Source organism: Haliotis rubra, unplaced genomic scaffold (genome assembly GCF_003918875.1).
Source record: "Haliotis rubra isolate DU_JTF1 unplaced genomic scaffold, ASM391887v1 Scf466, whole genome shotgun sequence".
NCBI classification, from domain to species: Eukaryota; Metazoa; Mollusca; class Gastropoda; order Lepetellida; family Haliotidae; genus Haliotis; species Haliotis rubra.
Window position 1 is genome coordinate 356597 of NW_025767153.1, and position 27404 is coordinate 384000.

At 39.2% G+C, this 27404-nt stretch overlaps 1 protein-coding gene across 1 annotated transcript in view; it reads right to left on the reverse strand.

The window, feature by feature from the left end:
• Positions 1-2444: 2444 nt before the first annotated feature.
• Positions 2445-27404, reverse strand: part of LOC124290447 (voltage-dependent calcium channel subunit alpha-2/delta-2-like) — an 81603-nt gene continuing 56643 nt past the window's right edge. Inside the window, 21 exon segments of the mRNA XM_046727152.1 lie at positions 2445-3054; positions 4251-4333; positions 4854-4981; positions 5416-5530; positions 5778-5806; positions 6580-6606; positions 7436-7476; positions 7479-7497; positions 7804-7890; positions 8615-8685; positions 10471-10634; positions 11403-11504; positions 13231-13337; positions 14290-14358; positions 18663-18753; positions 20292-20377; positions 20945-20993; positions 22144-22211; positions 24949-25010; positions 25636-25707; positions 25924-25992. Coding sequence (XP_046583108.1) covers positions 2938-3054; positions 4251-4333; positions 4854-4981; positions 5416-5530; positions 5778-5806; positions 6580-6606; positions 7436-7476; positions 7479-7497; positions 7804-7890; positions 8615-8685; positions 10471-10634; positions 11403-11504; positions 13231-13337; positions 14290-14358; positions 18663-18753; positions 20292-20377; positions 20945-20993; positions 22144-22211; positions 24949-25010; positions 25636-25707; positions 25924-25992 — 1656 coding nt within the window. The 3' untranslated portion in view covers positions 2445-2937.

A 27404-nucleotide genomic window follows, 5' to 3' on the forward strand; every position in this document is an offset into this window, starting at 1 on the left:
TATGAAAGCTGACCCGAGTGTTTTTTAAATTTCTCAACTAAAAAGAAGGGACATGTATGTCCACAATTTTTGTAAACATCACTGAATGATGACTGCCCTAGCATATATTCTGATTCTACAAAACATATTACATGTTCCAAAACAATACTGGATAAAACACAATTTGTTCTCAGGCTGAGATTAAAAATACACTGTTAATGGACAGAGGAAGTCCTAAAACAAATTAACTCCCTTCAAAGGAAACAATTGCATGTTTTGAAAAAGTAGCCAAAAATACTGCCTGTCTTTAAAAAAGAATTCTACCATCAGAGCATTATTTTTACGAAATGGTGGGTTGCTAAGTCAGTGCAAGAGCTTATCAGCTGCTGTGCTTGTAAAATATTCATGAGATCATGGGCTATAACAAACCATCAACAACCATGCATAAATGACCTATAAAACTGTACAGTTCCGGTGGAAGCAAACACTCACTCACTCAAGTTGTACTTGTACACTTGCTCAAAACATTTCAGTCACAAACATGCAGTTATTTACAAACAAGTCATGGAAATACATCTCACACTGTATCAGGTACAAAACTTCTAAAATGAAGTGGTGATAAAAATCAATATTAAAATCACAAACGCCATGACGATTCGGTGGTAGATGACCAATGAAATGAAACCAACATTCATTAACAAAAGCAAAGCCGATGCAATTACAATTTTATTGTTCTTCATCCCTTTAATAAACGTAACAAGATTTCGATATATTCTCATTCTTCAAAAGATTAGGTTATTCAACAGTCGATCAATGATCTTACATCCAGCTCTGAAATTAGGGACAATCTGGAGCCTATTTTAGCTAAGGTCTAGCAGTCCGTAATCAGCTCCCTTAATGCAGGTGAAAAATTGTCTCGGTACTGACTTATGCCAACCACTTCATAAATAAACATAGGCCTTCACCTGATAGAAACAGTACGCGCAGCTTATATTTTCCCATGACATTTGATCCAGTATTTCACAATATTTGTTTTCTTTCAAATTCATTTGGAATAAAGAAACAAGCCAGCTGCGAGATGGTGATAATTATTTGATAACCCGTTTATCTGTTTCTGAATCTTCTCAGCATCATCAAGGGAGATAACATGGAGGAATCTGGGTGTGTTCTCGCACCATCTCTTCAAGCAGTATTGGAGGTATCTTTATCATTTATCAAGATGAGGCCAACGCCATATGTCAACATTTTTTCAAAAGGACCAAAGTTTGAGATAAATGAAATTGGTGCTTAACATTTATCCATGGAATTTTCAGACATGTTTTTTTAATTTATCTCACTGGACTGCCAGTATGACTGATCTCCTTTAAACACTCTCAGGAACACGGACAATTACCAAATCATATTATCTCTTGTCCAGAGTCAAAAATTTTATTCACTTGGAAGCACAAACTAAACAAAGAGCAATATTTGCTTCCATCTCTCAATCCATGCACTAGTTCATGTTATGTTGATAGTCAAATCATCTACAGTAACCAAAATGCATGATGAAGCAGAACTGGGTAGCTTTGAATTACTATATTATTTGGTTCCAATATTACTTGGTAATTAGGGATTTGTGTGTTTTCTTTTCTTGTCCTTTTAAAACCTGTCATTTAAAGCCATTACAAATAAAAACATTTTTCTTAAAAAACAAGACTACATGCAATTTAAGCTACAAAGAACTTCATTTTTTATGTTGAATATTACCATTTTAAGGGATCTGTCAAATAGTTTAATTTGTCTTAAAATCTACTTTTATTCTATACTTACATCAGTGGTAATAGCTTAAGTCAAACCAGTGATGGATATTACGATGGTAAAGCAAATCATCTAATCTTCTTCACTGGAATGTTCCCCACTATTTTACATAACCAAAACACTTACAAATTTCAACTCTTAAAAACACTTTTTTTAAACTTAATCAAAATTAATACATAAAAGACCGAAAAACCCATACATGTATCTTTACCAATACGTCACAGGCATTGTTTAAAATGTATCTCATGTAGTTAGTACCATTAATGACAATGCTTCCCTAAATGGTTACAAGAAAATTCAGAAACAAAATTCCACGAAACAAGGGACTTTGGCAAAATGGTTGATCTCGACACCCTTAGCTTGTATTTAGCACCAATGCAAGAGCCAACTGGAAGAAAAACTAATTGGAAATAATAGAGCATGTCAAAGCACATGCTGCAAGTATTACAGACGATTATGCGAAAGTTAATATAAAGCATGCAATGGGAAGTGAAGGGTCGAGATGAAAAACAACAACCAAGGACGTTAAGACTACATGTATGTTGGAATGAATACTCACACTGTACAAGCAGTTGATACGTATCACAAGATCAATCCCTGTCATAGATATCACCACCACGGTAACACAACTTGACGTAAATCCTTTAATTGTTCATGTTATCCATTTCGCACCTAGCCTCATAGTTGACTCTGATATACGGATACTCTATATCGTCATAATTTATTTTTACATATATACAAATTTTACAAATTTACAATGTTAACTCTACAATAACATATTTGATGGAATTTCTTACAACAATACTTCCTCCTTGAAAAGAACATCCCAAAACACATTTCTGTTTATATTAGATTGCACGTTATTTCTAAATTTAAAGACAATATAAAACTCATAAGAAAATATTGATAACGGCATACATTGTCATATTCTTCGTGATTTAAATTTGGAGTGCAGTACAAAAGTAAAATATCAAAGTTTGAAATCATACACATGAGCACTATCAACACATGTCCATAGACATTTATATACAAGTACGACTCTCACAGTCCATTCATGGTGCAAGGAAAATAGTTTTGTATAAAAAGTGTCTTCATCAGGGCATTTGGTATCAAGATTATTCAAGTATGGAGAATGCGCTGGTCCTACGCCGGACCTGCTGGTCAGCTGTGGGGCTGAGTTAGGTACGGGACACTGCACAAGATGGCCGCTATAGACAGCAGAATGGTGGACATGGACGCTGTTGTGCTTGACATGCAACCACACTTCGATGCATCCTCCTGAAATTAAGTAAATGTTATGTCATTGGAAATTTTGATAGTTTAAATATAGGGTGAAATTGTATAACGCAGTATTAGTACAACCGCTGTATTTTGCCTTCGGTTCGGTATACTATTATGCAATCCAAAAGTTACGTATTTTCAGTTTTCATTTTCAGCAATACGTACCGCCGTGGTAAGAGTGTACCATTTCACCCCTATTAAAATACAAACAATAAACTTCTTTCTATAATCAAGAAATCTCTGCTCAAAGAAGTGTGGATTTATGATTCAGACCACAGTGTGAGCATGTGTTTATGAAAAGGAATTTCTCATACTTGAGCTCTGCATCTGTGGGATGTTTTTCAATGAAGACGGTAATCGCTGGTTATAGCTTACAATACGCAGATTGATAATCAACTCAGTAATCAATCAATAATCAACTGTACTTGTAAACCCCACCACAAAATGTTGGCAATAACAGACACAATCATAACAAACTAAACAAACACCACAATCAAGACGATTAAGAACACTTCCTGTTGAGACACGCATACGAGGATGTTGTTTGTAAACATTGCAATTGTACAAGCCAGGAAAGTGCATCAGTTATTTATGCCTTGATTTAACAAACATACCAATGTGAAACATACTTTGTAAAGTTTTAAATTGATGTTTCTTTTTTTACGAATATCATTTAGTCTCCCAAAGTCATCAATAATTGCTGTCGCAACCAAGATCGATTGATTGACCGCTTATTTGGTAAATCGCTCCATCACGAGTACTCACGAGTAATCAGTATATCAATGCATTGATAATATTCTCAGATGATATGGTACATGAAACATAGCTACCTGTATCAATCATACTTAAATTTTGTATCAATTCTTATTTTAATCACATATCCTATCCTATATCTAAAACATTAATGAAATGTTCTGTTTGATGGCATTATAGAAGTTGATGAATAATAAGATGACATCAGTATAAGAATCTATACCGAAACGTCACATCATAATACAACAAAGAAGTTGTTATAAAAAAATATCATAACTTTTCTTATCAATGGAATGTCTTTGTTTGCAATATGTATCTTACAAACATTTAAGCTGACTTACCCTTCATGTATGCAATGCACAGTATGTCTGAAAGCGTTAAATCTCCAAATCATCATAATCATCATCATCATCATCATCATCATCATCATCATGACTTACCCTTGGGTCCTTGCTATAGCATCCCTGTACAGGCTTCCTGTAGCGTGGAGTTCTGGCCATGTCACAGATTACTTCCTTCTCCTCTGCAAGAAAGACATGTTATATTTGTATCATTTTGTTTGCTTTCTTGCTAGTTTGTTTGTTTGTTTGTTGTTGTTAAATGCCACACTCAGCAATATTCCAGCTATATGGGTCCGGTCTGTAAATAATTGAGTCTGGACCAGACAATCCAGGGATCAACAGTATGAGCATCGATCTATGCAATTGGGATATGATGACATGTCAACTATGTCAGTGAGCCTGACCACCCGAGGGGCGGTGGGGTAGTCTAGTGGTTAAAGCGTTCGCTCGTCACGCCGAAGACCCGGGTTCGATTCCCCACATGGGTACAATGTGTGAAGCCCATTTCTGGTGTCCCCCGCCGTGATATTGCCGGAATATTGCTAAACGCGGCGTAAAACCATACTGACTCACTGACCACCCGATCCGGTCAGATCTTCACTGGTCTTGTATCAAGAGTATTAAGCGACATCATCAAGCTGTCAAAATCACAGATAATGAGAAAGGCATATGGTGTAAAAGTGCAAAAAAACATTGCTTTACCGTCTTCATTGACTTTGACAGGTGCCTGAGGCATTTCATTGAAGAAAGTGTCGCACTCCGAGCAGATTGGGTCGGCCACTACCAGCAGCAGATTTGTGTGTACATCCATCCGGACAGCTTGGATTGTCCTGGAGATAAAAAGCATCAGTACAGACACCTTGTATAGTAATTTGATTATCCTATGGATCAATATCAGCATCAGTACCAATATCAGAGATGCTAAGAGCCTCTTGATCATCCAGATTGTCATTAGAGGTATCATAGTCTGTCTCAGTCCCTGAACTTCACAATTTTCCCTACTGCCTACCAGTTCCTAAAGCCCTAAATGAAGCAAGTCCAGATTTTCTCAGATTCAGAATCTCCAAGCTCACTGGGGCTCCTTTTCAATTTAAACGTGATTATTCAGAGACTAAGCTTTAGTCTATAGGTATCACAATACGTAAGCACAGTTTTAACATGAGTACATACAGACACATGACCTCAATACTGTCCTGGTAAAGTTGTCATGTTCAGAACTCTCACCAATTGTCATGTCAGTTGACATGAAATGACCAACACTCACCTGGTACAGTTGTCACACTCTGCAGTGTCCGTCATTGTCTTGTTGGCGCCATAGTAGTACTGATACATAACCTCAACACAAGTCTCAGCACTTCCTGTCCAACTCTCGTCATTTGCTGCAAGAAAAAGTCACATTCAGAAGTGAAGCTAGTGAGCTACTGTCTTGGAAATTCTACATTAGCCATACAGGAAGTCACCAATTATTTATTAACTAAATCTTAACATAAAAATTATAGTTTAAAGTATGGAAGAATTCATTTTTATGACAAAAATATCTTAAAATATTTCCTATCGTTATATCTATATTGTGACAAATGTAAAGCATCTCATTTTGGCATCAATGGCATCATGACCAGAACTCACCATATGTCTCTTGAGGCGAGAACCATGAGCTAAACACAAAGAAGATATATTCAATATTAATACATTAATACAAAACCAAATAGGCAGCATTAATAACTATTACACAAGGAACTATCAGCCAAGCATATTTACAGGACAGCCTTTTTTTTTGTTGTTTGTTTAATGTCGCACTCAGCAATATTCCAGGTGTATGACAGCGGTCTGTCAATAATCGAGTCTGGACCAGCCAATTGAGTGATCAACACTAAGATGACCATGTGTCAACCAAGTCAGCGAGCCTGGGCCCCGTTTCACAAAACTCTCGCAAGCCTAAGATCTCGTAACTTTTCTCGTAGCATTCTTACTCCCTATGTTACAGTATAGGAGGTACGAATGCTACGAGAAAGGTTACGAGATCTTAGGCCTATGAGAGCTTTGTGAAACAAGGCCCTGACCACCCGATCCCGTTAGTAGCCTCATACAACAAGCATGGGTTGCTGAAGAGTGAGTGAGTGAGTTTAGTTTTATGTCACACTCAGCAATATTCATGCTACACGGCGGCAGTCTGTAAATAATTGAGTCTGGACAAGACAATCCAGTGATCAACAGCATGAGCTTCGATCCTTACGCAATCATGATATGATGACATGTGTCAACCGAATCTTCACAGGTCTATATAGGACAGAACGTAAAGACACTGTTCTGAAGGTAATCTCATACAGGAACTTCCAGTCAACTTCAGGTTTACATTTCAAACTTGTTTGTGCAGCTTTTAGTTGAATAAATACAGGAAAGTCAAATGCATTATTAAAAGAATACTTACTTCCAGAAGTTGAAATTCAAATATGCCCTGGAAGAAGAACAAATACGGATGAGATTCTGACACACATATTTGTCAAGATAACAATGGAAGTATCTTGTCGGATTAAGACAATGTAACTAAAAACCGTTAAATCAAATCAAATCAAATTAGACATTTGTATAGCACTACAGGGCTCCAGATAATTTTTGAACACAAGGAGTACGTACTCCTTATTTGTTCAATATAGGAGTACTGGAAAACCTTAAGAATACATTTAGAGTACTGAATGGAATTTAATGGAGTACCAGTAATCTTGTGTTTCATTTCATATATGCGCCACAACCTTGCTACTCTTGTGTGAACAGGTAAAAAACCCAATAAAACAATACTTTTTTCATATAAATACGTCTGTAAATGATTCTAAGACCGTGACACCTGCAGTGGTGCGTATCTGCTACGTTTTCTAAATTATTTCCTACCGTATTGTGCATATGTGTTAGCCGTACATACGCCGATACGGCCCTTATCTGGAGTCCTGCTCATGTGCGCTTAGTCGAATGCTCATTTGAAGAGGATGGTTATGACAGACTTTTTTGAGATTGATTTCTTTGCACTCAACAATATTCCAACTGCATGTTGGCAGTGTTTAAATAATTGAACTGGGCCAGAAAATCCAGTGCCTGACATAATGCACTCTTCATGAGAATCACATCCAACAGTCATTTCTAAGAAATGCCTTTATCACAATTTAAAAAAAAAGTTTACAAAATACATGTCGCCACCCACACAAACTACAAGGTGGTTGGAAATCAAATACAGTAAATCGTTAACAGGCGTGTACATACATTCCTCAAAGGACAGTCTCTTCTCTACTTACCAGAAAAATTTACTTGTCCACCAGTTCAATGTGAGAGCATCGTACAACAGGTTGATGGATGGCTGAAATGAAATGTCAAGAAAGAGATAAATGAGTGAGAGAGTGAGTTTAGTTTTACGCCACCCTCAGCAACATTCCAGCTATATGGTAGCGGTCTGTAAATAATTGAGTCTGGACCAGACAATCCAGTGATCAACATCATGAGCATCAATCTACGCAATTGGGATACAATGCCATGTGTCAACCAAGTCAGTGAGCCTGACCACCTGATCCAATTTGTCGTCTCTTGAAGATCAATTCTACCCCGGAAATTCGTGGGTCAGTACAGATTAGAATAGGGACAAGTCATGACAACACAATGTACTCACAATTCTAAACGAAGAGAAACCAGCGCGCTTGTCTCTTTCTCATCCGATGAGCAGTCATGCGTAACTTGGTAGTCATAGTGCTTAATCCTGGAAAAATAGATTATCCTGCTGCTATCAGTTATATTTTTATTTTTGGAAGCCATCCATAGACTTTCCTAATAGATTGTACAATTATGACTATATCATGAGCAGATATTGGTTTCAGCAGTATTACAGCTGTATGATGTTATATGCTAACAAATTGAGTCTGGACCAGACAACGTAGTGAAATAATGGAACAGACTCTCTCCTACTGGCAAACAAGGATAAGTTGGACCGTTGCAGACAACGCATTTACGAGAAGTACGCGGTGCACTGCAGTGAGCAAACCCATTTGTTTTGTGAAAGGTAGAGCAGATGTAGGCTAGTGCACATGCAGTGCATGACGATGAAATTGATTCCGCACCTTGCTCATAAGACCCTCATGTGGTCGGTGTAGCCCCTTCCCCCTGGGGCCCCCTTGCTCACAATGGCAAGTGCCAGTGGGTGGCACTCACACATGCTAACACGGGTCATTTGTCAGGTCGGTGCTCAACTTATCCTTGATTGCCAGTAACAACAACTGTGTCAATTTGACTATGAATAATGTCTTATATCATATTACATGTACCACATTTATCCACGTACTAACTTCTACTCAAATAAGGACTATTTCTTCCCCAACCAGTTATCATTCTCAACTCCCTGAGAATCATGCAGTCCAAGGTGACCAGAGGTGATTTAAATGTGAATAATTAATGAACTATAATCTTAACAAGTTTGTTGTCCTTACCGTTCATAAACTGAGGCATTAAAAAGCTTGGTCATCACAGGAGGATCCACTTTACCCAGAAACTGTCCAATCTGGAGAAAAAAATGAACGCATCAATGGCAAGAAAATATTCCCCGCCCCAGTGTTTTGTTCCTATATGGTTCCTGTTTTTAACTCCACCACGACATTCATGTCCTGAAATCACATACCAAATTTGGTTTCCCTATCTATAACGGTTACTGATTAGTGATACCAAACACTAAGTCAAGAAACGCATGACAAGGGCCAAAACTCTACAACAAATTGTAACACCGTTTCCGTTTTCAAACTCCCTCAAGGCATCCATGTCCTCAAAACACATACCAAATTTGGTTTCCCTATCTATAACGGTTTCTGAGAAAATCTGTTCCCATCATCTCGTATTGACGGAAGGATGGACAGGGGTCAAACCTATATCCCCCTCCCACTTTGTGGCGGGGAAAAAATAATCTCAATGAAATTTAACAAAGGATTTCAGATACAAATAGAGGATCATAACTCTATACATTACATGTGAAGATAACATCAGTATGTGGCAAAAAGGTGTAACTGATCTGGTACCTCCAAGATTAGTCATCAACTCTAACACCATTCATTCAACAAATGACATAAAGCTCATCAATTATCTTATTCCTGAAATATTTATACATTAAGACAACCATATGTTAATATATCCTTAACATTTATAGAGAAAAAAGTAAGAAACCTCTTTCCATCTTGTTAACAAAGGTTGCTGGGTCCACATGCAGGCATCGACAAAATATGAGTGAGTGAGTTTAGTTTTACACTGTTTTTAGCAATATTCCAGCCAAATTACGGCTGGAGACACCAGAAATGGGCTTCACATATTGTGCCCATGTGGGGAACGAACCCGGGTCTTCAGCGTGATGAGCAAATGCTTTAACCACAAGGCTACCTACCCCACAGCACCTCAACACAATATGGACACCCAGTGATATGTGATTTCATGAGTTGGGCTTTATGCCACTTTTAGCAATATTCCAGCAATATCACAGAAGCGGACACCAGAAATGGGCTTTGTGACGTTACATTGTGATGAGTGGACACTTTAACCACAGCGCTCCCTATCGCACCTAGTGATTAGATCATGCTCCTTTCCGTTGAGCTGCTGTCGCACATCTTTCAACTTTCAATACCATGAAATTTTAAATGTAAATCTGTAAATACCAGATTTCCATAAAGCTGTACCAAAAAGCAGTAAAGTTAGTGAAAGTGAGGTTTCACACTGCTTTTATCAATATTCCAGCAATATCACGGCAGTGGACACCAGAAATAGGCTTCACACGTTGTACCCATGTGGGGAATCGAGCCCAGGACTTCAGCGTGACGAGCTGATGCTTTAAACATTAGGCTACCCCAATGCCCCAACTCTAGTCACATATCTGGTCACATGATATACAAATAAGCTTGTGGCCGCAGAACGCTATGTAATAGTAATAGTCCGCTTATATGGCGCTCATATCCAGGCACATTGCCTGCTCAAGGTGCTATGTACATTTACTATCCCTGGTCATAGGACACAATCATACTTTCCGATACTTTTTCAACACCCTGGGGATCATACAGCCATGGTGCCTGTTAGGCGCAATGAACTCAGCACTCACATTGCCAGCACATCCTCACGGGTACCCATTTTACAGCTGGGTGAACAGTGACAATGTGGATTTAAGTATCTTGTCCAAGGATACTACGCAAATGTGCCCACCTCGGGACCCGAACTGAAATGCCTCCACCGGGATCGAACCCGGACCTTCAGCGTGATAGGCGGACGCCTTACAACTGCACTATTGCGCTCCACGTCATGGGAGATGTCCTACCTGCATGTTGTGATCCTCTTGATTGGAAGCAATGAGAAATCCCCCCTCATCCACCAGGTAACAGTTTAAGAAGTCTACATCAGCGCAGTCATAATAGATGTCCTCGGCTGTCTTTTCATGGAGACTGGAAATCACCCGGCTGTACATGAACTGTGCTCCCATCACTGAAACAAACAACACACAACACTGAACATGTGAAACATGAGTTTCCATGACAGCGTCAACATATGTCCTCTGTGGTGGTGGAATTGGGTTTAACGTCGTGCTTGAGAATATTTCGCTCATATGACGACGTGCATGCGTGTGTATGTGTATGTGCGGCTGCTTGTACTAGCCCAGACTGAAGCTGGTTTGATAGTGCTAGCTCACTGAGATACCATGCCGCAGTGAAGCATGAATACCCCACTCAGACACATTATACTGACTCCAAGCCGACCAGTCCTTGTTGTACCCATTAATGCCGAGCGCCAGGCAGGGACCAACAAGTACCATATTTAAACGTCTTTTGGTATGATGCGGTCGGGGATCGAACCCGCGACCTTCCGCACTATGTCCTCTGTGAACGTCATCTTAGGCTTAACGGTGAGTAGGGTAGGGTTGTTTGTTGTTTAGTGTTGCAGTCAGCAATATTACAGCCATATGGCGGTGGACTGTAAATAATCGAGTCTGCACAGACGATCCAGTGATCAACAGCATAAGCATCGATCAACTGGGATATGATGACATGTGTCAACCAAGTCAGCATGCCTGACCACCCGATCTCATTTGTCGCCTCTTAATAAGTCTTATGACAAGCATGGTTGCAAAAGACCAATTCTAACCCGGATCTTCACGGGTAACTTATAAGTGAAGCTTCCAGAAAATTTTCACATTGATAACCAAACTGATCCCAGCATAAAACCTTAGTTTCACAATGCAGGGTCAAGACTTACTTCCTGGCTTGTAAGCTGTCTGTCCATTTACGTTATTTTTGATAGTAAAAGCTTTTCCAATCGTCACATCAGGGGGAATGGTGTCATTGCCATCCTGAACCGCTGTACAAGGAAAAACAGAGTAAAAACATCAGCATGAACCAGATATTAACATCATAAGGGCACAATGTCACACATTTTCCACAATATTTTGGCATATATCATATGTATTGGGACATATGCACTCACTTCCTATTGATGCAATAAAAGACTTATTATCGACTTACAACTTGCCTGAAATCGATGAACAGCTTCCAGACAGGGAACACTTGCCATATATGGAATGTAAACATTTGCTCTGTACATTGGAAACTGTTGCACACGGTGTTTGCCGAACTAGTTTCACTCACAAGTTTTGTATATGATATTCGTAAAGAGCGCTCCAAAGGACATAACTCTATGGGGTTCGCATAAAATAATGTTCGTCCAGGAGAGAGCGCAAGAGTCCATTTAATGCAACAGTGTATTAATTCATTCAAATTAAATATTGCAATCTAAAAACGTAATTCTTACAAATATAAGATCATAAGGTAGCTTCCCTGAGGGCTGATAGTTGGTATCATTGCGAGAAATGCATTATTTATTTTTAGAGAAGTGTGGTATGATATAGTGACTTTAAACAATGTTAAATATGAATGCAATAAATGAAGGAAGTTTGTATTCCTACCAGTGTTCAATTTTACAAAACTATGAACTCGGAAAAACTCTGACAATCATTACTGGATGCTTTTAAACAAGGATGCTGATAATATTACAATTTATAAATAAGATGCATATCTTTCAATGGAAAATAAAAATAAAGGCAATTTGTTTGCAACACTTGATGAAATTAGTATGTCACATAATGAGTGAGTGAGTTTAGTTTTACTCTGCTTTTAGCAATATTCCAGCAATATCACAGAGGGGAACACCAGAAATGGGCTTCACACATTGTACCTATGTGGGGAATCGAACCCAGGTCTTCGGCGTGACGAGCGAAAGCTTTAACCATTCTTAGGCTACCCTACTGCCCCTTATGTCACATAAACAAATGGAGTAGGAAGATGGCATCTTTTATATTACAAGTGGGTTTGTAAACTTTTCAATGATTAAAATCTTGACAGGACCAAATTTTAACTGATTGTCTCTTGCCATTATTCTATATAGAGTAAGAATTGTTGGTTGAGGATTGGAAACCAAATTAAAATAATAAAAAAATTTGGGACTAGGTCAAATTTCAGTGACCAACATCTAATTTCATCCTGTGTGGGGCAAGTAAGAATGACCTTTTGTATACTTTGCCCAATCAGTGACTTGACTAACAGGAGTGAGTGAGTGAGTGAGTGAGTGTAGTTTAACGCCACACTCAGCAATATTCCAGCTATATGGCAGTGGTCTGTAAATAATCAAGTCTTGACCAGACAATCCAGTGATCAACAGCATGATCGAGCATCGATCTGCGCAAGTGGGAACCGATGACATTGTGTCAACCAAGTCAGAGAGCCTGACCACCCGATCCTGTTAGCTGACTCTTACGACAAGCATGGGTTACTGAAGATCAATATTCTAACCCGGACCTTCACAGGTCTGACTAACAGCAAGTAAACAGTAGCCAATCAAACAGAAATTGTCTTGACCTCACGGCACAATTTTCAAAATGGCAACTACCAATACAGACGATCTTTCAAAACGACAACTTTTGACAAAATGCTAGAATCAAAAAATTTAAAATAAACAAAATATAATTCTGGAATGTCTAGACAGCCAAGAGGAGGGCTCAATAGACATATAAATCTTTTAAGGAACTTACGTCTTGAGAATGGTTCAATGAAGAAGACATTTTTATCTGATGACAGAACTCGTTTGTAGAAGTGTGATGTCTTTGGGTTCGTATTGTTCATGAAGGAAGAACTTGCGCTGGGAAGAAAAGGAAGATTTATGATACACATGGTAATGGAAGCTGATATGTTTCTTTGTTGCCTCAGCAATTTTCCAGCCCGGACCAGAAACAATCTGGACCAGACAATCCAGTGATTGACATCATAAGCATCAATCGATCTGCTGATACAATGACATGTGTCAACCAAGTCAACCAGTCAGACCACCCGATCCCGTTAGTCATCTCTCACGACAAGCATTGGTTGCGGAGGACCAATTCTAACCCGGATCTTCATGCCTGGAAAGCTAATATAATGCAATCGAGTGAACAAAAGACTAACAGATAACATGTCATAATTAAACACAAGGTTTATTTACAAACAGAAAAAAGTATGTACTGTTATTACACATACACAATTTTCTAATCAGGTTAATCCACCCGTTTTCTAAATCATGTTAATCCACCCGTTAAGTAGTTACAAAGTTGACAACACCTTCTGAACAGTATTTCAGTTCTGTGTCAAACAAAGGTCAGAGAAACACCAGAGACAGGAACTTATGTGCACTGGAATGACCTAAAAAGACTGAGAAAAGAAACTCTTAACTGGGGAATTCTAGGAACTGAACATATGTTCAGTGGATCCAGGAACAGCTAACACCAGCAGCTCTCTCACTGAAGTGCCCTGCCCCAGATCATTCGTCCAACTGTGCCCGTTAAACTGAATCATACACAACCAGGCTGAAAAAGAGTCCTTTCAAGGAATATGTATTAAGCCTGGCAACCTGTTGATTGGCTGGTCAGATACACGGGCAACCTGTGGATTGGATGGTCAGACACGTTCTCTGCGCCGGTCCAACTTATCCTTGTTTGCCAGTAACAGTAGATGTTACTCATGATTTCAATCACCCTTTTGTCCGGTTGAAATATTCACAGGTAGCATTCATATAGCTGGAACACTGCTGTATGACAGAAAGTTATCAAGCCACTTACTTCTTCGGGAAGACTCTTGTTAATCCTCCATTTGTACTCATGAAAGTGAAGATATGGCCCTTGGTGTCACTGCAAAAGATGCCTGTAGTTACAATCTGCTATAGTTAGTGATATCAAGCTGTAGGTACTGCAGCTCACCTCGCTTCAAAGACTAATTTGATTATTCTTAGATGACCTCCAAAATATGCTGAATTGAAACTGAATGTTTATGAATATGGTGAACTGGAACTTACTGAATGCAGATTCTAAAATGTTAGAATGAAAAATAAAGTTAAACAAAACATTAAACAGATGATTTTCAGAAATTCAGAAATGATAGAAAACAGTCATGATAATTATCATAAATCATAACGATATATTCGCCCATTACGAGATAAAACAAAGTCGATATTGTCACATCTGAAACCAAAGCAGTTGTGGAATTTCAGCTTCTGTGACAGACAAAAAACAGTTTGTCTGAAAACAGGATACTTTTTCTGGCTTTGCATTGACCTATGTTCACAGAGTATCTTGAAACCACCTTTAAGAATATTCAATATGATATTTTTTCAATATGCCAATGGATTTATTTCATGTATGATTGATTCTAACAGGTTTTCTAAATGTTAGAAAGTCATGTTTCAAAAAAACATTCCAACATCAATATGCTACAATGCCTGCAGAAATATCACAACTGGCCTCTAAAAATATATACTTGAGGAAAACGTTTTCCTGTGCATCACTGACTATCATGGTAAATGTTAAACACAAACATAGAACAGATTTGTAAAAGAAGAAATGTATAAATGTATGTCTATATGAAACATGAATTTGTCATGATAGTGTCAACATATGTCCTCTGCGAAAGTCATCTCAGGCTGAAAGATGAGAAGGGTTGGTTGGTTGGTTGGTTGGTTTGTTGGTTTGTTGTTTATGCCGCATACATCAATATTACAGCCATATGGCGGTGGTCTGTAAATAACTGTTTCTGGACCAGACAATCCAGTGATCAACAGCATGAGTATCGATCTACGCAATTGGGATGACATGTGTCAACCAAGTCAGCGAGACTGACCACCTAATCCTGTTAGTCGCCTCTTACAACAAGCATGGGTTACTGAAGATCAATTCTAACCCTGATCTTCATGGGTCGCATGAGTTCGTCATGACAGTGTCAACATATGTCCTCTGTGGATGTCATCGCCTGGCTGAAAGGTGAGTAGGGTCAATGGTCAGTACCCATGTCAGTATATCAGGTATGATGGCCAGTGTCACAAGCTTGACCATGGCATATCACCGATGACACAATATGGTTGAGGAAGACTTGCTGCTGCTGCACCAACAATGCCAGGCCTGCATATGGACATGGCCAGATGCTATGCTGTCATCATGAATTCCCCATAGTTCTTGCCCTCAAGAGAACAGGGATTGGGCTTTCAAAACAAGCTGTTGCATCGGATAAAGGGGATTACCTTGTTACTGTACCCGGCGTGACATCCTTACCTTGTCAACTCTTTGGTCAAGGCATGTGGACAAGGCATCCGACTTCAGATCTGAAGAGCGGTGGAGTAGCCTAATGGTTAAAGCTTTCACTCGTCAATTCCCCACAAGGGTACAATGTGTGAAGCCCATTTCCGGTATCTCCTGCCATGATATTGCTGGAATATTGCTAAAACTGGCGTAAATTTCACTCACTCAGATCAGAAGGTCCATGGTTCGAATTCCAGCACAGTACTCGGTATTTTAATGGCCTCTGCACTAACATGACGGTACAGAATGTGGTTCGTCCTTGATGTTAACTGTCTGTTATAACAGTTCCTGTATGGTTTCATGATGAACACCAAAACAACAACTCACAATTATATTCCGCAATTCCAGTTTCAAGCATTCCAACTGCACACACTCATTTTTAGAGTTGTGGACAGTGTTGCAAGATATGATTAGGATGCGTGTCGAATGTCAAGATCATCACTGGTAATGACTAAGTGTTTGTTTGCATGATTATCATACAGGTTTTTTACAAATCTATGCAAATTTTTAATGTGATAATGATTCTCTTATGATGCACAAGAGTTGTTTTCCACTAGTACACATCCTCAGTCGAAACAGTAACAGACCATAATTAGTTTTCAGGGAAACATGAGGGAAATCAACACCATACAACTCGGCCATTCTCTTGACAAAACCCAATTAAAAAACCAACATCTAATATGACAAAGGTCAAGAGACAGTTTAGCCAGGTCAGAGGTTAGAGGGTCAAGGCCAGACAAGTGAAAGGAGAATACAGAGGTCATCCAAAGCATGAGTTATGAAGCCAATGCCAAGGTCAAGCCAAGGTCAAGCCAATACCACTCAATACCCCAAATACATTTCTGTACACACAAACATAACCTAGTGAGGCAATATGCATGGCAATGGTTACATATTTTCTAAGACTTCTCTCTTTTAAACTATCATCCCTTGCAAGAAAAATTCAGAACATTATTCTCATATCTGATCATTGATTTGATACAAAGAACATAATTTATAGGTACTATCAAAAATGAATCTTCAGTGAATTTTGAAGATACAAATGAACCAGTTTGGTCATTTATCCTGAATAACATTGTTGATATCGCCACACTAGGGTACCTGTAAATTTCCATGCTCTGACGTTGGTTAGGGTAAATTTGTGTAAACAGAAAGGTAAATGGGGTCTACTTGTGCATTCATTAAGGTACCTGGTCCTCGTTTCACAAAACAATCTTAGCGCTAAGTTGATAGCAACTTCCATACTTTAACATAGGTGTACTACACTCAAAGCTCTGAGATCACCTTGTGGAACGAGTTCAAAGGTACATTTGTGTATACGGACGGTACGTGGGGCACGTTTCTGTAGTTTCTGTGCCAACAATGACCCCACCAATGGATGCTGATGTAATCGTGTCAATCTCTTAAAGGAAGAGTTAGTCATACTCCAACTGTGTTAGATTGAAGAGGTAAACAAGACAAGATGCTGTTGATCACATAACCATCACCACCATCACCACCACTCAAGCCAGCAGCAACCAGATGCAAGAAGAAAACATGTCAGTAATATACACCTGATCGTCCATCTGTTGTGTTACTGAAAACATCATAACAACACAGCACTGTCAACTATCCTTGAATGTCAAGCAATTAAACATACCATAATCATAAAAGCCTACTCAAATCCAGTTGTACTGCAGGGTTGGTTACCCAACCCTTTATTACCCAACCCTTCCAGGTACCCGCTGAAGATGTCAAGCTGGGTAAGGGTGGTGGCGTAGCCTAGTGGCTAAAGCGTTTGCTCGTCACGCCAAAGACCCTGGTTCTATTCCCCACATGGGCATATTGTGTGTGTGAAGGCCATTTCTGGTGTCCCCTGCTGTGATATTGCTGGAATGTTGCAAGAAACGGCGTAATACTCACTCACTCAATCGAGCTGGGTACAAAATGTCCCACTGGGAATTGTTTTACTGCATCATTGTCAAAAAGCATTGAGGTACATGTGTAAAACAATCTGGTCATGTACACATGAAAGAGGACTGAGCTGTATCAATATTCATACTTACAAAAGTAGGAAGCAATGAAAGCATGGTCAGATAGATATGAGAGACTTGTACTTTCACCATGAAGTTTTATTTTTCCTGCCTTTAAACAATATATCAAGTGACCAATTGGGTCGGGGGTGTTGTGTGGGTCCTATCCAGAACTCTCTGACCCTATCCCAGCCTAAATAGCTACAAAAATCTCTACTCATCAAGGGGGATAACTCCTATGGAACCTGCAAGCATTATCTCCCCTATCACTGCTTCACAGAAACATGTAAGTTTCACATTGGACAAGCAGTTTCAACGTTTCGAAAACATTCAGCATGTTCTGACAATGACATTCATGGTCATGCAATCTTCCCCAAACAGGAGAAATTGAGGAGAGTCCGGAACAGGAATAATATGGATTATACTCATAAGACAGATTCAGCACCATTATGCATCATGTTTGCAACAAATATGGAATAAGTTTCAAGAACAGTTTCAAGAAAACAGACGATAACATTTTTCATAGTTTTCCTGAGCAGACGGGCAGGTGGGCAATGTCTATTCCTGAATCTCTTCATACTGGACAGAGTTCCACACACGAAGTAACATCTTATAAAACTTACCAAAGAACAGTGAGGAACGAAATGTTTGAATTGATCTGACCAGCCAGATGTCCAGTTTTTAGATTTCTGGACAGCTATGCCCTAGCTCACCATGCACTATCATGACTTATCTAAACATTACATAGCTCCTTACTGTTGTTGTCAATTCACCTATACTTTCACATAGGCTTATTTACACTTATCTACACAGGATATAGATCATTACTATTGTCAATTCAGCAATACTTACACAATGGCTTCTTTCACAATGATGAAGAATTCTTCCACAGTTTTAGCCATAACTGCATCCCAGTACAAGTGATTCAAGAGTTCCTCATCCCCTGTGGAAAGTGAATTAGAAGTCAGCGTTTTGTTTGTTTGTTTGTTTGTTGTTTAACGCCAGACTCAGCAGTGTTCCAGCTACATGACAGAGGTCTGTAAATTATTTTTGACCCATACGACCAGTGTTTTGTAAACCGATTTATTCGAACACTTAAAAAGCATGAAGATTACATAAAAGATTGCATTTGTTTTGTTTCGTTTGTTAAAACTTTGTTGTTTAACGCCACTCTCCGAAATATTCCAGCTATATGGCGGCGGTCTGTAAATAATCGAGTCTGGGCCAGACAATCCAGTGATCAACAGCATGAGCATCAATCTACACAATTTGGATATGATGACATCTGTTAACCAACTCAGCGAGCCTGACCACCCGATCCCATTAGTCGACTCTTGCAATCAGCATGATTGTTTTCCAATGAACAACTCAATGTTACATCAAACTCATTCACTTAATACACAGCTCTATATCACATCAAACTGATTTACCCAATAAATGACTCCACTCCATCTTACATACAACTCATTCTACAACTCAATATCACATCTAAGTGATTTACAGACCGCCTCGTGGTGTAGTGGTTAGAGCGTCCGCCCGGAGAGCGGAAGGTCGTGGGTTCGATCCCAGACCGCGTCATACCAAAAGACGTTAAAATATGGTACTTGTTGGTCCCTGCCTGGCGTTTGGTATCAATGGGTACAACAAGGGCTGGTCGGCTCGGAGTCAGTATAATGTGTCTGAGTGGGGTATTCATGCTTCACTGCGGCGTGGTATCTCAGTGGGCTAGCACTATAAAACCAGCTTAAGTCTGGGCTAGTACAAGCAACCGCACATACACATACACACGCATGCACGTCGTCATATGAGCGAGATATTCTCAAGCACGACGTTAAACCCAATTTCACCTCACCTCAAACTGATTTACCCAATAAACAGTTCTATGGTACGTACAACAAATTCACTCTCTTTACATAGATCTCTATTGCAAACAATGGATTCACTCATAATACAGCTCTCTATCACATATAACTGACAACTGTAGCACTATCTCATCTAAAGCTGACACACTCATTCTATAGGTCTGTGTTATATGCTCCACTTCCACTCCTAAGTACAACCGCCTCTGTGGTGTAGTGGTTAGAGCGTCCGCCTGGAGAGCGGAAGGTCGCAGGTTCGATCCCCGACCACGTCATACCAAAAGACGTTTAAATATGGTACTTGTTGGTCCCTGCCTGACGCTCGGCATTAATGGGTACAACAAGGACTGGTCGGCTCGGAGTCAGTATAATGTGTCTGAGTGGGGTATTCATGCTTCACTGCGGCATAGGTATCTCAGTGGGCTAGCACTATAAAACCAGCTTAAGTCTGGGCTAGTACAAGCAGCCGCACATACACATACACACGCATGCACGTCATCATATGAGCGAAATATTCTCAAGTACGACGTAAAACCCAATTTCACCTCACCTCACCTCCTAAGTACAAATTACTCAGATACCACACAGCTCTGACTAACCTTAATTCAACAATATTACTCACACTTTACGCCAGTATTTTTCAGCATATCAATGATGTCTTCAGTCGTCCCTGAACGATTGCTTTTGCTCATAGCATCATAGTAGTCCCTGAATAAGAAATACCAGTTGGAAACAAAACTCACAGACCGTTCCTGAAAATGGATTCTACTTTTGTTATTTCTTTGAAGAGAAAATTTTATGTTTAATCTACTTATAACAATATATTCATGGTACGTAATTTCTTGGATACCAAAATGTTTGCTTGTTGTTTTGTCACTCGCCAAACATTTTTCAAAGTGCTGTGATTTAGCTGAGTATGTCATGGTAACACTGTTGTATGAAGTATGGCTCATACTTTCTCTCAATGTCTGCCATGTCTAGACAAGGCTCCATGACTTCTACAAGATTTGTTAGTTTATTGTTTAAGGACGCTCTCAGCGCTATATAGCAGCAATCTGTAAATAATCGAGTCTGGACCAGACAATCCAGTGATCAACAGCATGAACATTGATCTGCGCAATTGGGATACGATAACATGTGTCTAACAAGTCAGCGAGCCAACCACCCGATTCAGTTAGTCTCCTCTTACTTCATCCATGGGTTACTGAAGACCAATTCTAACCTGCATCTTCACAGGTTGCTTCCACAAAGAGCTTAAGTGACTTATTTTCTTACCATGGTGCTATAAGCATAGCCCAATTTTCAGACTGCAACATGGATTTATCTGAAATGATGAAATGAAATATTGAATGTGATTAAAATTATTAACAAGTAGGGAAAAGGAAAATACAATGGAGAAACAAATTAAGTGTAGTAGAACACAGCTCACATAGCCCTGCTTCCCACTGTGGGACATGGAAATGACTGATATTGATATATATAATGTGACAAGGATCAGCAGCTCACAAGACTTTCTCTTTGACTCTACTAAACTTTATATACATGTTAGACAATAGTTTTATCATTTACTGATTACCTAAATAATTTATGGAAATAATCACAAGGCACATCTATGGGTCATAATTAACTTGTGTGTTAAGTTTGGTGACCCTAGTATCAGTTTCAGTGCTATGCTCTGGACAAGATAACCATCAAACACATTTTGCACCAAGTTGTTTCTATGGAAACAGCAAACAATAAAACACTGACAAACTTCAAAATAGGAAAAGGCACATCTATGGGTAATGATTAACATGTGTGTAAAGTTTGGTGAACCTAGCATGTCAACTTTAAGAGATATGCTCCGGACAAAGTTTTGAGATGGAAGGATGGAAGGACTGAATGATCGCGATATACACCCATTACTTTGTAAGCGGGGGTATATATAAAGAGGATAAAAACAATTACACATATATGAACATTACAAAGCCACAAAGTTCATGTCAGTAGGTACATCCATTGTGCCACAATTTACACACACACTCAAATGAATACTTTTTAAAAACATGTTTTATCTATAGTTATTGGACAATACTTATCCTTGTTTTTATTCTAAAAATACTCCCACTAAAATTAAAAATTCAGATTTTCAACAGAAGTCCTTTTCCCTGTCATCTTTATATGATTAGTTTTACTTGCAATGGTACCCTCAGACTAGACCTAATTCTATCAATGGCACATATTTTGTCATCCCGTCAATTAACAAGACTGTGTATCCACCACAGACATGAGTGAGTGAGTGAGTTTCAGTCTTATGTCGCTTTTAGCAACAACCAGCAATACCACGGCAGGGAACATCAGAAATAGACTTCACCCATTGTACCCAAGTGGGGAATAATAGAACCCCGGGACTTTGGCGTGACGAGCAAACATTTTAACCACTAGGCTACACCACCACCCATTTTCAAGTAAGAAAAACGTTGTTGTCCACTCACCAAATTGTCCGATGTTTGCATTGAATTCTGGGTAATACGTTTGGTAAGATGGCAAACTCACACCAAGACTGAAACAGATCATGTTTAGTAAGAAATATACAAAATCATATGGCTTCATTCTTTTTAGACAGTTAATTCAAATGTCTTTATTAGACATAATCTGGACAGACCAATCTGATTTTGCATTCTGAGATTTTCTTTTCCATATTCTTTGTATTCACGATTTTCATAAAAATTAGCAAATAAAAATATAATACCCATTTAAAATATACTAAGCAGCAAAAGAAATGTCAGTTTTTAATTTTCCTTCGCAGAAACGGATAACTGTAAACTCATTTAATGTTTCGATTGTATATTTTGGACAACATATCCAACTTTACCTGAGCAAGGACATTACTTCCCAAACTCAGAATGGAACCCAGGAAATGTTCTCAAAAACGCAACCTGATCTCGGAGATGGTACGGTGTTCTCCATGTTTTTCATGCAACTCATGCTGCACGTGCTGTTCACAAGGACCAGCCCTATAAAATGCACCCCCAAACCTTGTTGAAACATTCACATTGCAACGTCAGCAGGATGCCGCGACTCACGACAGCACCGAGGAACCAGCTGCTAGGAAGACTTGAAGCTGGCCACACTGTACAAGCCATTGCCAATCACTTCCAGGGCAACGTTCGGACCATCTACCGGCTGCAGCAACGTTTCTGAGCCACTATGCTGGAAGTACACCACAAATGATCGCCCCCGTACTGGCAGACCAAGGCTGACCACAAGATGACAAGACCGCAATGTTGTGCGACAGCATGTACAGAATCCCTTCAGGCAGGCATCCGAAACAGCACGCCAGACAGTGGGAACACACGGAAGACCAATCAGTACTGATACAGTATGCCGACGTCTTAACAGCAGGAACCTCCATTGCCGTAGACCTTACCATGGACCTATCCTCACCCAGTGATAGAAATTAACGCTCGCCCCAAGGCCCGAGGCGAGTAGAAGTTTGTGTGGGCAGATTAAATCCATGCCACTGGTCGCCCGGTGGGTGACAAGGGTATGTGTCATGACTCATTATAAAGATGGAAAGACTTCCGTCCGTATCCCCCTTCTAGTCAAATCATATTACCTGAATAATCTAAAGTAATTTAAGTATAATCTTTGTCCTGATCGTATGTCAGTAAAATTGACACGTTTCTCTTTTAATATGGCCTGCTACACATGCCCTCGTTACCGACTTGCGTTTCGTTTGTAAACACAGTTATCCGGAAGTTCATACTTTAGGAAGTAAGCGACTGCACATGACTTGTAATGCCAGTAGTATGTGGCGATTTATTGACAACGTTCAGCCACCTGTCAAAAAGTTGAAATCATTAGAGGATCATTTTGGAAAATGTATTGCTCTACATGCTGCAAATATGATCCGGAAGGAAAGGGGACACTCATAACTGGCTGTTCGACATTCAAAGTAGAATCGCTGAAATTACACGAGAAGTCAATGGGCCACAAAATCAACAATGAAAAATTACAAGCAGCGAAAGCCAAGCCCGGCACTTCTCAAGCAGAGAAGACACTGCAGGTTCTTTCAAATGCTCTAAGATGCCTCATGGTGTATTGTACAATAAACTAAAGGTGATCATCCATAAAGATTTGTAGTTTCTATTACCTACAACTGATAAAAAACCTCACCATAGTCATTTAAATGTTTTGCCTTACTACAGTTGGTTAATATAAAAGGAGTTTTTTCTTCATCAGGGTTTGTTTTTACTGGGCCAGTAGAAAACAGCTTGGGCCAGTAAGTTTTTATGTCTACTGGCCCGAAGGGCAAGTCTGAATATTAGGTTAATTTCTGTCACTGCTCACCCCGTGAACAGCTACAGTTTGCCCTACAACACCAAAACTGGCGATACAGACAATGGAGAACTGTTCTGTTCACAGATGAGTGTCAGTACTGCGCATCAACTGCAGATGGCAGAACAAGAATATGGCGACGATGTGGCCAGCGTTACTCAGACCAATTTGTTATGGAAAGAGACTCATGGGGAGGTGCAAGCATCATGGTATGGGGTGGAATAGGCCCGAACCTTGGTCTAGGGAGAGGAGGCAGCATCACAGCGGTGCGCTACATCGACCAAGCTCTCAGACCCCACATCATACCACATTTCGCACGTCACCGGAACAACATTTTCCAGCATGATAACGCCCGGGCCCATACTGCCAGAGCTACACGGGACTTCCTACAGCAGAACAGTGTCAACGTTATGCAGTGGCCAGCCCTTAGTCCTGATTTAAACCCAGTTAAACATCTTTCGGATGAAATTCAGAGGTGACTGAATCATGTCATACCAAGGCCGAACACAGCCGATTTACTGTGCCAGGCCTTTCTCAGAGTGTGGTTCCACGTGCCAATGGCCTTCATCAATCGATTGGTGCACTCCATGCATAGACGCTGTGCTGCAGTTATTGCCGCTCGTGGTGGTAACACTAGATACTGAATTCAAGAGTCTGAATGGACTGCAAACGTTCACATAATGTCTTGAAAACTTTTATTCATTGATGTGTCAAGATATTGTACACAAAAAATGTTTTTGATCTGCTTATTATGTCCACTTCTGTAATGATTTGATTACAGTGCCTATCTAATTTTGAATTCGTACTGACGTTTTTTTTGCTGCTGAGTAGAGTTTCTGTGAAAATATTATAAACAAATTTGTTTCACGTCAGTAAAATACAATCTATAGCCATTCTGGCACAGGTGTTAAATTTTTAGGGAAAAAAGATTGTTACTTCAAGATGTCTTGCCTACATACCTGAAAGAGGTGCCCTCAATTGGTGTGTAAGAATACCTCACTTTATCCAAATGTACATATTTCTGAAAAAAATATATCACAGTATGATAACATGCATTTAAATAAGATGCCAAACTGCTAGTTTGTGGGATAATAATGAAGTTGGCTGGTTTGTTGTATAATGCCGCACAATATTCCATCTATATCATGGTGGTCTGTAATAACTGAGTCTGGACCAGACAATCCAGTGATCAACATCATGAGCATCAATTTACACAACTGTGATACAATGATATGTGTCAACCAAGTGAGCGAGTCTGACTATCTGATTCCATTAGTTGTCTCTTACGACAAGCAACTCGTCTTACGACAAGCAAACCGTGAAGGTCCGGGTTAAGAATGAGCCTTCAGTAACCCATGCTTGTCGTAAGAGGCGACTAATGAGATCGGGTGGTCAGGCTCGCTGACTTGGTTGACACATGTCATCAGTTCCCAATTGCGCAGATCGATGCTCATGCTGTTGATCACTGGATTTTCTGGTCCAGACTCGATTATTTACAAGACCGCCATCATATAGCTGGAATATTGCTGAGTGCGGCGTAAAAATTAACTCACTCACTCTTACGACAAGCATGGGTTGCTGAACAACAATTCTAACCCGAATCTTCACGGGTTGGTATCCTGGTAAAACACTGAGATCATACTAACCATATCGGATGACAACACAAATGTTTCAATCTCCATGCTTCCATTCTGTGCTTTAATCATATTGGTCCGAAGCTGTAACAGAAATCACATAAAATATAATATGTAACTGCCACAATAACAATATACAGTCATTGTGTAATATTTGTTTCAGAAACTGAAAATATTTCCGATTCAGTATGTTATATTTGTCTCCAGACTCGATATCTCAAACAGATAATATATTCCATTTGTCGTCTGCAAGCTTATTCAGAAAGTATACTTTTAATACAGAACATGATAATAATTTACCTCATTTTTCTTCTCATTTTCTATTTCTATCTCTAAAAGATCAACATTTGGTGGGTCCCGCATGTATTTCTGCAAATAAAATAAAAATATCATGTCAATAGGTAGATTTAATAAAAATTCAACGCTGAAAGATATATTTCTTTGGATATCTCACGGGTATATCTAAGTCTCTGACGAGGAAATAAGGCTACAAAGATCCCACACTATCCCACAACTGACTTATCCAGATTTCCTGACCTTCATTATATGTAACTATTTACTGTTAAGCACTTGGAATATTGTCTCTGTGGGATATGTAGAAATGTGTTTACTTTCTGATAAATCCCATCCCACAAGCCACTCTGTTGTAGTTTCCAGGCCTGGACTATAATAATCTACAATCATTTGTTTTTTGTAGACATATTAGAATCCATATCATTTTTGCATGACTAATCAGAACCTAACATCATTTCCACTTGCCCATCAAAATCTAAAATCATTTCCACTTGCCCCTTAGATTCTAAAATCATTTCCACTTGCCCATCAGAATGTAAAATCATTTCCACTTGCCCATCAAAATCTAAAATCATTTCCACTTGCCTATCAGAATCTAAAATCATTTCCACTTGTCCATCAAAATCTAAAAATCCACTTGCCCATCAGAATCTAAAATCATTTCCACTTGCCCATCAAAATCTAAAATCATTTCCACTTGCCCATCAGAATCTAAAATCATTTCCACTTGCCTATCAAAATCTAAAATCATTTCCACTTGTCCATCAGAATCTAAAATCATTTCCTTGCCTTGAATCCCATCAGAATCTAAAATCATTCAAAATCTAAAATCATTTCCACTTGCCCATCAGAATCTAAAATCATTTCCCCTTGCCTATCAGAATCTAAAATCATTTCCACTTGCCCATCAAAATCTAAAATCATTTCCACTTGCCCATCAGAATCTAAAATCATTTCCACTTGCCCATCAGAATCTAAAATCATTTCCACTTGCCCATCAGAATCTAAAATCATTTCCACTTGCCCATCAGAATCTAAAATCATTTCCACTTGCCCATCAGAATCTAAAATCATTTCCACTTGCCCATCAGAATCTAAAATCATTTCCACTTGCCCATCAAAATCTAAAATCATTTCCACTTGCCTATCAGAATCTAAAATCATTTCCACTTGCCCATCAGAATCTAAAATCATTTCCACTTGCCCATCAGAATCTAAAATCATTTCCACTTGCCCATCAGAATCTAAAATCATTTCCACTTGCCCATCAGAATCTAAAATCATTTCCACTTGCCCATCAGAATCTAAAATCATTTCCACTTGCCCATCAGAATCTAAAATCTTAAAATCATTTCCACTTGCCCATCAGAATCTAAAATCATTTCCACTTGCCTATCAGAATCTAAAATCATTTCCACTTGCCCATCAGAATCTAAAATCATTTCCACTTGCCCATCAGAATCTAAAATCATTTCCACTTGCCCATC